This window comes from Phacochoerus africanus, chromosome 12 (genome assembly GCF_016906955.1).
Source record: "Phacochoerus africanus isolate WHEZ1 chromosome 12, ROS_Pafr_v1, whole genome shotgun sequence".
Lineage (NCBI taxonomy): Eukaryota > Metazoa > Chordata > Mammalia > Artiodactyla > Suidae > Phacochoerus > Phacochoerus africanus.
The window spans coordinates 15,719,909-15,729,686 of NC_062555.1; the positions used below are offsets into that span (position 1 = coordinate 15,719,909).

At 47.4% G+C, this 9,778-nt stretch overlaps 1 protein-coding gene across 2 annotated transcripts in view; it reads left to right on the forward strand.

Annotated features, from left to right (window-relative positions):
• MTARC2 (mitochondrial amidoxime reducing component 2) overlaps window positions 1-7,353 on the forward strand; it is a 31,799-nt gene extending 24,446 nt beyond the window's left edge. The window contains exons 5-8 of one of the 2 annotated variants that reach the window (XM_047754534.1): window positions 866-927; window positions 1,014-1,085; window positions 2,905-3,052; window positions 6,887-7,353. In XM_047754534.1, the coding sequence (XP_047610490.1) occupies window positions 866-927; window positions 1,014-1,085; window positions 2,905-3,028 (258 nt within the window). In that variant the 3' untranslated portion in view covers window positions 3,029-3,052; window positions 6,887-7,353. Of the gene's footprint in view, window positions 1-865; window positions 928-1,013; window positions 1,086-2,904; window positions 3,053-6,499; window positions 6,737-6,886 lie in introns of those variants that run through there. The other variant, XM_047754533.1, reaches the window with a different exon arrangement.
• The last annotated feature ends 2,425 nt before the right edge of the window (window positions 7,354-9,778 follow it).

Genomic DNA, 9,778 nt, shown 5'->3' on the forward strand with positions numbered 1-9,778 from the left:
TATAATTAAAAGCTAGGTGGTTAAAAATCACCTTCAGAATCAGAAAGCTTTTCTTTTTTTTTTTTCCCTCTTTTGTCTTTTGAGGGCCACACCTGTAGCATACGGAGGTTCCCAGGCTAGGGGTCCAATTGGAGCTGTAGCCGCCAGCCTGCACCACAGCCACAGCAACGGTCAGATCCTTAGCCCACTGAGAGAGGCCAGGGATCGAACCCGCCACCTCATGGTTCCCAGTTGGATTCGTTTCCGCTGCGCCATGACGGGAACTCCCAGAATCAGAAAGCTTTTCAAACCTTGCTGCTGTGACCCTGAGGAAACGTTGTGATCGCTGTCCGCCTCTGAGCCTTTGTGTAAAATGAGGACACCATAGTACCTTCCTCGGAGCTGTGAGGCTGGATGGCAGCCAGAGGCAGATGTTGGCACGGCCCAGGGTTCAAGGGCAGGAAAGCAAAGCGGGGCCAGGACGGAAAACGGGCTGTGGACGTGGCAGTGCTGAGGGGGTACAGCTTGTGACTTTTCTGGATCACGTCCTGCTCCTCAAAGACCGGGCGGAATGTAACTTGGCTTCTGTGGGAGCGAGAGGCGCGTGGGCAGCCATCCGTTTCTCACTGACCTGGAGTTGCTGTGTGGTTCTCGGGCAAACTGCTGCCGGAACAGCCCGTTCTTGCTGTGCTGACAGAGGCAGGCGTCTGAGACCGGGTCGAGAGCTGGATCCTGGGCTCGCCGACACGCTGCCTCCCTCTGACTCCTTCTGGGGGTTTGCTGGCCCTGCGTTCTCCTGCGGGCTTCACGGGTCCAGCCAAAGAACAAACTGCTTCAAAGACGGATGAAGCCTTAATTCAAATGACACCTTTTCCTTTTCTCCCAGGACACCTGGGGTGACCTGCTCATTGGCGACGTAGAGATGAAAAAGGTTTTGGCTTGTGGCAGGTAAGGAGTCTCAAGAGTCTGGACCTCGGGGGCGTGGCAGGCCGGTTGGTTCCGAAGCGTGGTCGAACCCTTGTATTGTGTGACAGGTGCATTTTGACCACGGTTGACCCAGACACCGGAGTGACTGACAGGAAGGAGCCCCTGGAGACCCTGAAGAGGTAAAATAGCATCATGTCCAGTGGCTTTCTATATTGTCCCCATCCTCGACATTCTGTGGCTGTCGGTGCTCTGTCTGGGCACCTCTGGCTTCTGGTTGTCTGTGTCTGTTGGTTAATGCATTTGCTGCTTTGTCTTTTTTTTTTTTTTTTCTTAGAGCGGTCTTCTAGTGCTTTTGACAATTCTTTAATTGTATAATCCTATGTTTTGAAGCTTTCATCTCTCTCACATTAATTTTTTTTTGGTCTTTTCTAGGGCCACACCCTCGGCACATGGAGATTCCCAGGCTAGGGGTTGAATCGGAGTTGTAGCTGCCGGCCTACACCACAGCCACAGCAATGCCAGATCCGAGCTGTGTCTGCAACCTACACTGTAGCTCACAGCAACGCCGCATCCTTAACCCGCTGATCAAGGCCAGGGATTGAATCTACAACCTCATGGTTCCTAGTCTGATTCGTTAACCACTGAGCCACAATGGGAACTCCTCACATTAATTTTTTTTTTAAACTATGCCCATGGCATGTGGAAGTTCCCAGGGGCAATGCTGGACAGCAGAGACAGTGCTGGATCCTTAACCCACTGCACCACGAGGGAACTCCTCACAGCAATTTTCAATATCTTTTTTATGTTTATCAATTTAATTTCCAAATTAAGACCTCGAATTCTCTTATTTTTGATTGCAACTCACACGTACTTATTAGCATCAATACCAAGGAATATAAAAATAATTGAGCTGTATAATGAAATATCTGATGAAAGGGAACAGAATGAGTTGTCGGAGTTTGTTTATCCAAGAGCTTCTTCTATGAGAGGGTGTTTTCTCTGGTTATTTAGAGAATTTTGGCTAACTTCACTTAATATAGAATGTGATTTTACACCTAAGTTAAGTTTTTTTGGAGATGTGTTTTGTTTCCTCTGTTTTGTTTGTTTGTTTCTAATGCATTTAAGGTCTAATAAGGTTTAGTTTCGAATGGGTTTGCTTCTAATATGTTTAAGGTTTATTTCTTGAAGTGTTTAGACTTACAGTTCTATTTTTTTTGATTTCTCTGATGCGGTGAAGTTGTTATTATTTTTCTTTAGGCACGCCTTAAGAAATTTAACTTCAGTAATAGTCCAGCCACCTGCCCACTGCATCTCTGTCTAAGTTTGGTTCACCCGAGAACCCAGGCTTTGGGTTTGTAGACTGAGAAGGGTGGATAGGGCAGAGTTCAGGGCGGGTTCATTTTGAAATTGGAGGCGCTTCAATTTCCATGGGTGGCGAAGCTGGAAGTACACATACAGACAAAGTATTTGTTTTAAGTAACACAAGTTTTTCCTTTTGGCCTCAAACTGAAGCCACAGCAAAGTTGTTTAGACTCTCAGGACACTTCTAGAAAAACCAGGGTTATTTGCACTTTGATGTATTGTCCAGACTCCTCGGTCCACATTTTAGAAAAGGCTTGCTGCTCGTGTAAAGAGAACCTGAGAATGGGGAGTTCCCCTTGCAGCTCAGCAGTAATGAACCCGAACAGAAACCTTAAAGTTTCAGCTTGGATCCCCACCTCGCTCCGTGGGTCAAGAATCTGGCATTGCCACCACCTGTGGTGTAGGTCATAGATGTGGCTCAGATCCCGAGTTGCTGTGGCTGTGGTGTGGGGCAGCAGCTGCAGCTCTGATTCCACCCCTAGCCTGGGAACCTCCATTTGCCGCGGGTATAGCCCTAAAAAGCAAAAAAAAAAAAAAAAAAAAAAAAAAAGATAACCTGAGGGTGAAAACCTGGAATTCTATTGCAAGCACTCAGATTACTTCGTGTGCCTGAGGGTGAATTCTTGCTTCTTTCAGCTACCGCCTGTGTGATCCCTCTGAGAGGCCAATTTACAAGTCGGCCCCACTTTTTGGGATCTATTATTCAGTGGAAAAAATTGGAAGCCTGAAAGTTGGTGACCCCGTGTACCGGATGGTTTAGTGACGGCTCTACCCCAGGGATACGGTAAGGGGCCAGCTCCGCTCTGGAGGCAGTGGCCCGATGCCACGGCCACATTTTTTGTGCTGAGATGTTTTTATGTTTTGCTGCTTTGACTCTTGGGACGATGAGCCGTTTGTGTTCTGACCTTCCGACTGGAAAAGGCCTTTGAGTTTTATGCCCATCAGGAATCAGTGTTCTTCCAGCCTCCTCCATCCCACTTTCCCATCCAGTTACAAAATGTGGATACAGGAGCCCCAGCAGAAAGATGGGTTTGAGTCCTAGTTCATTAGGGAATATTATTAAGGAAAAAGAGAGTGAGGGCGAGCCACTCGCAAGAGTTCTGTATTTATTTTTTTCTGTCTCGGATAGAAAAGTGAAGGGGAAATGTAGAAACTATTCAGAATCAACTTGGGGGAACAGGTTAAATCAAATGCTCTTTATCCGGTGTATTCTTTAAAATGTGCTGTAAAGCTTGAAGAAAATCAGTGCGTCACTGTGACTGGATTCTGAGTCTTAAGGAAGAAAATTGTTCCTTGAGTTCATTGGGCCAAAGAAAACTCAGACTCCTGGACTATAATCCCTAACCCTCCATCCCTAATTATAGGAATAGGAGAGTCAGCCAGAAAACCTCAAACTGAAGTTTTTAAGTAACTCTTGTCATAAAATCCATAACCCCAACCTTAATGTCACCTCATCTCCCAAACCCGTGATCATTCTTCTCTCACATTCTGGCCTGGCTTCCTCCCCTTCTCACCTGACCATCTTCTGGGCCACGTGGCACAGCAGTTTAGATAGTCTACATCCAGCCTTGGATAGACCTGGGTTTGTAATCCTAGCTGCTCCCATCCCGAACTCGGTTGAGTTATTTGATCCCTCTAACCCTCGGCACCCTTGGCTGCAAAGTGGGAGGAATCACAGTACCACCAAAACAACCAATAGAAAGTTGTTTTGGAGTCCCCGAGGTGGCCCAGCGGTAACAAAATGGACTAGAATTCATGAGGACTCGGGTTCAATCCCTGGCCTCGCTCAGTGGGTCAAGGATCTGGCGTTGCCATGAGCTGTGGTGTAGGTCCCAGACGTGGCTCGGATCCCGCGTGGCTGTGGCTGTGGCGTAGGCCAGTGGCTACGGCTCTGATTCGACCCCTAGCCTAGGAACAGCTCTAAAAAGACAAAAAAGAAGAAAAAGATAGCCGTTAGATCTTGCATTGGGGTTACTTGATTTGTAGTTTTATCCACTGAAGATTTAATTGTACAAAAGTTTATTGCATTATCAATGTAACCCATGTTCATCATAACAAAATTAAGAAAATACCAGAAACGGAGAAAGCCACTCACTGTCACGGATTGGTTTCTTTATTTGCTTATTGCAGCCCTGATCTGTATGATATATTATGCCAGGATCTGTAGGATATAATTATATATATCACATATCACACAGATATATGTAACTTATACATACTCAGATATATATCTGTCAACTGAAGAAAAATGAACGACCTGAACGTTGTGAATTAAGTTTTATTTGGGAACCTTACCGAGGACTGTAGCCTGGGAGGTAACCTCTCAGAGGATCTCAGGAACTGCTCAGAGGTGGCAGGGGAGGGGCCGGGAGAGAGAGAGAGAGAGAGAGAGAGAGAGACAGAGAGAGAGATAGGTGGGTTTTTTTGCTGGAAAAACAAACATGTAGTCAAACATTAAAAGATGACTGCTGATTACAAAGAATAGACACCTCACATGAATGATTCTTGTGCTTTTCTCTGTATGAGACGATGCAAGAATCTGGGCTTATTGAGATTGTTCCTTAGTTGTGTGTCTTCACACTCTAGGGCCAGGATCTCGAGCTCCGGGTGCTTCCTGTTGGGCTCCAGCCTTAATTTCCCTCAGGTGGCCCCTTCCCTGGGCAGCTGCAGAGGCTGGTGGCCCGATCCCGGTGGAACGGGGCTGGAGCAGCCTTCTTTGTTTAGTGGAACGGCAGGCAGCATTCTCTGTGCACACATCCCATGACAGGTAGACATACATGGATGAGTTTACAAATATGTATCCACGAATCATAAGCACGTCCATAGTCCTCCAGCCTAGTCACAGGTCATTTTTGATGGCTTCGTAACGTTACATTTATAAATACATGACCCTTTCTAAAGAGCATTTTGTAGTATTTAACACTTGGCCTATATCCAATTTTGTTGTAAATAATAGTCCAGCCTATACCATTGTGTGCAGAGCACTTCAGAATGAAGGGTTTTTCTGTAAGTTAGTTTTCGAGAGGTGGAATTATTGACTTGTGGGGTGTAGGCATAATTTTTAGCATCTTGACCAACTGCTTTCAAAGGGTTCCTCCCATCTGCTATGTAAGAGGGATCCCTGGGTCTGGCCTTTGCCAAGTTCATTGGTATGGGGCCTAGTTTATATTTCCCTCAGGTTTTTTTTTTTTTTTTTTTTTTTGTCTATTTTAGGGCTGCACCTGTGGCATATGGAGGTTCCCAGGCTAGGGGTTGAATCGGAACTGTAGCCACTGGCCTATACCACAGCCACAGCAACTCAAGATCCAAGCCACATCTGTTACCTACACCACAGTTCACGGCCACGCTGGATCCTTAACCCACTGAGCGAGGCCAGGGATCGAACCCATGTGCCGAGACCAGCTCAGCAGGTTGGGGCTGAAGAACGGGTGCTGTGAAACTTAAGGAAAAAAGTTAACATAAAACAAGACACAGAGACATTTATCTCAAGTAAAGGTGGGAACCAGGGGACTCAAGGTCTCGGGGAACAAGAGCTCCGCCTCAAGAGCTTTTTACTGTGCTCTTGAGGATGACGTCAAGTGAGGAGGGGGCTGTCGGTGCAGGAGAGAGGTTTTTCTAAGTTATTTTAGAAGCCACAGAGCTGGCTGCTGATTAAGCTTTTATTCTGACCTTTAGGCAGTTAACGATCATTAGCATTTGAGGAGCGTCAGCTGTCTCTGCGTAGCTTCTAGAGCATCACCCTTGTGCTTCTGCAGAGGGCCTGCCCAGGTTTGCACCTTGGTTCTCCTGGCTAATGCAGATCTCATAAACCCCTTGGGGCCATGAGCTTCCTCTTTCTCTTATTCTTAAGAGGACATATCATGCTGTGCAAACGGCCTGCCAATCTGCACAGGTCCTGCGTGCCCACACCAACGCATTCTGTCCTGATTCAGCTGACCCTACGAATAACTTATGCCTTTAGCTCTTTGTGCTTAAGCTTAAGTCATTCACCAGCACTGCGACTGTTTTTCAAGCAGGAAGATGGAGTTTTCAGCAAAGAGGCTAAGAAAATATTGTAGAAACATGTCTCGCGACACCCATGTCCTCATGGATGCTACTCAGATTCGTTTCTGCTGAGCCACGATGGGAACTCCTATAGTTCTCTCGTTTTAACCTCCATAAGTGGCCGAATTATTTATGACAGGTAAGAGAAAAAACGCTAAATCATCAGAGACTCTCATGGTTGTTCCAGGTTTCAGCACCTAGAAGGCACTGATCAGAAGTTAAACCACCACCGCACCACCACCACCTGGGCAAGTACTTATGACTCCGCTTTGGCCATCTTTGCCCTGGATACGGACGTCCTTGTGCAGTTACGGATGCTCTGAGTTAATGCAAGGGACGTTTTAGAGGTTATTTGAGAATAAGAACGTATATGGGTTTTAGGTAATGAAGTCTTTTCCAATAAATAAAATTGTTGATAAAATTATTTCGAATGTTATGGTAGCTCCTTCTCTTCTTGAATCCCTGACATTAATATTGACAAGTGAAGGACGTTGAAAGAACCAGCTAAAAAGCTACAATCTTTTTTTTTTTTTTCTGAATGTTTCTGTTTTATTACCTATTATTCTGTTTTCAGAGAAATGGGATGCAGCGGGTTTTCTGATGTGTGTGTCCACACAAACACACAAACTCCTGTCGGTTTTCACATCGCTGTTGAGTCCCGTTGACTTTTTGCTCGCCTGTGTTTGACCCCCACCATGATGGAATCAGGTCGTCTTTGAGAATGGAAATTGACTCTGCAGACTTTGGTTCTGTATTTGATTATGCTTCTGTCGAGCCATGTAAAAGGAATGATAACGGACAGATACACCAAGCGCGAATTCCAAGTATGATCAAGAATAGACCTGGATTTGAAAGAGAAGGGTATTTTGAGAGTAGGGCTGGAAGGAAGGAAGTTTGAACCTGTTTTTTTAGGTGCAAATTTTTTTATAACCAAATAATTTGGTTTGCTTAATCCAGAGCTCTTCCTGAACCAATATGTGGATGAGTGAACTCATAATTTTGCGGTTTCTTTAATAATAATAAATGTGATTCTCAATTGTACTTTTCCTTGGGTATTTCTGAGTCTGATTCCAGGGTCATTTGCAAGCTTCAGTTACTGTCATTCCCTGTTCCTTACATTTTCTTTTCTTTCTTTTTCTGTTTTTATTATGGCTGATGTACAATGTTCTGTCGATTTCCGCTGTATACACTTTCTTTTCTTTTCTTTTTTGGCTGCCCTGTGGCATATGGAATTCCCAGGCCAGGGATGGTATCCGAGCTGCAGTTGTGACCTAAGCTACAATCGTAGCAGCACCGGATCCTTAACCCACTGGGCCAGGCCGGGAATCGAACCTGTGTCTCAGTGCTCCCAAGACGCTGGTGATCCCACTTCGCCCCAGGGGGGCTCTTTACCTTTTCTGATAGCCTCGCAGAGGGGCAGTCGAACTCCACAAACATGACCTCCTGTCGCTGGCAGGGGTGGGGACCTTGTGAGCTGAAGCATGATGGCAAGTGACTGTCCAGAGGCTGCCTGGTGCCCAGTGAGGACAAGTATGTCCTTCGCTGGGTCCAGGACTGAAATTAACCTCCATCTCCAGTACCCTGTGAGACAGAAGCGTCCCTTTAGCTATATCCCTGGGTCGATTTTGGAAATGATGAAATTGAAAAAAATCATGCTCATTTACAGGCTACCATGAAAGGAGAAAAGCAATTTTTTTTTTCTTTTAAATTTCTGAAGAGAACTTAGGCAGATGAATAGACAAACACACCACTGAATGCCTCCGAGCTGTTCTTTCTGCGCAGAATATGGAGCTCGCATCCTCCAAGTTCTGAGCTGTGTGGCTGTTTGTGTTGTCCCCCTACACCCCCCCCACCCCGCCACACGTCACCTCCAGCCAGTGTTTCTTCTGGGGCTTAGGGCTGCACCTGTGGCATGTGGAGGTCCCCAGGCTAGGGGTCCAATCGGAGCTGCAGCTGCCGGCCTACACCACAGCCACAGCAACACAGGATCTGAGCTGAGTCTGTGACCTACACCATAGCTCACGGCAACGCCGGATCCTCAACCCACTAAGCGAGGCCAGGGATCGAACTAGCTTCCTCGTGGATCCTAGTTGGGTTCGTTACTCAAGCCAAATGGGGACTCCAGGGGGAAGGTGGATTCATCCAAGCCGCTACTTCCCCCTTGTTCTGGGAGGAGATCGTTGACAAGCCTCAGTGGTGGACTCTGGACCCAGTTCCTGGATGTCACAGGAGTGGGGAGGGGGGCGTCCCTGGGGTGAGAAGAGAAAAGATAGGACAGACATACTCTGTTTAGGGAGCAATGTTTAGGCTGAGGGACAACATCCAAGGACAGCTCTTAGCCCAGTGGGTCCTGAGGGTGGCTGCCTGGGGAAGGTGGATTTGCCGACCTTGGGAGACAGAGAAACGGTCCCCCTGTGATGTAAGACACCCCCCGCTTGCGTGGATGATCCACTCGTGGGAACGTACTCACTGCTCTGCATCTACACTTGGAAATGGGCAAATGGCAAATGTCGTGTTGTGTATATTCCACCGCAATAAAAATCCACTCACTTCTATCCATTTTGCCTCTTGTTCAGCTGGTGGCCTTTTCCTTGCCCTGCGTTTGACGTTCTATTTGAATTTTTTGGTTGGTTGTTTTCTTTTTAGGGCAGGACCTGCAGCATATGGAGGCTCCCAGGCTAGGGGTCAAATCCGAGCTGTAGCTGCTGGCCTACACCACAGCTGCAGCAACTCGGGATCCTAGCTGAGTGTGCGACCTACACCACAGCTCATGGCAACGGCAGATCGTTAACCCATTGAGTGAGGCCAGGGATCGAACCCAAAACCTCATGGTTCCTAGTCAGATTCGTTAACCACTGAACCACAACGGGAACTTCCGATGGCTTGATTTTTGAAGTGACAGGTGTCTGAGATCAGTGCCTTACAAGTAGGATGGGTGACATTTCCTGCTGCTGGGAAGAAGCCTTAGGACCTCGTGCCAATACTTCTTTCCCAGGGCAGCAGTTCCTGGCAAATGAAGCCTGCACTCGGAGGCTTTGTGCCCAGAGGACCTAGAGGAGTCCCGCTGGTGCCCCGAGCTGCAGGCTGCTGCCCTGGCACCACGGGGACAGCCGGCTCCTTCCCCGTCTCTTCAACTTGCAGGTCCTGAGGTCCTGGTCGCAGGCCTTCGCCCTCACAGTCCCACTGGCCAGAAGCTCCCTCGCCCCAGCTGGCAGAGGGGGAGGGTGACTGACAGCCGCTGGTGCCCCCCCGCCTCTCCGCACTGTCCCCAAGACGTGGGTCTGCCTGCTGCCAGATTTCTAATATAGCAAAATTACATTTTGTCCTGCAAAGTTTTTTTTTGTTTGTTTATTTTAGGTTATTATTTAACCTACGAATACGTAAATAAATAAAATGGTCGTTAGTAGCGGTCCCGGGGGAGGGCACCTTGTTCTGCAGCGTCAGGGCGGAGGAAGGGGAGGAAGCC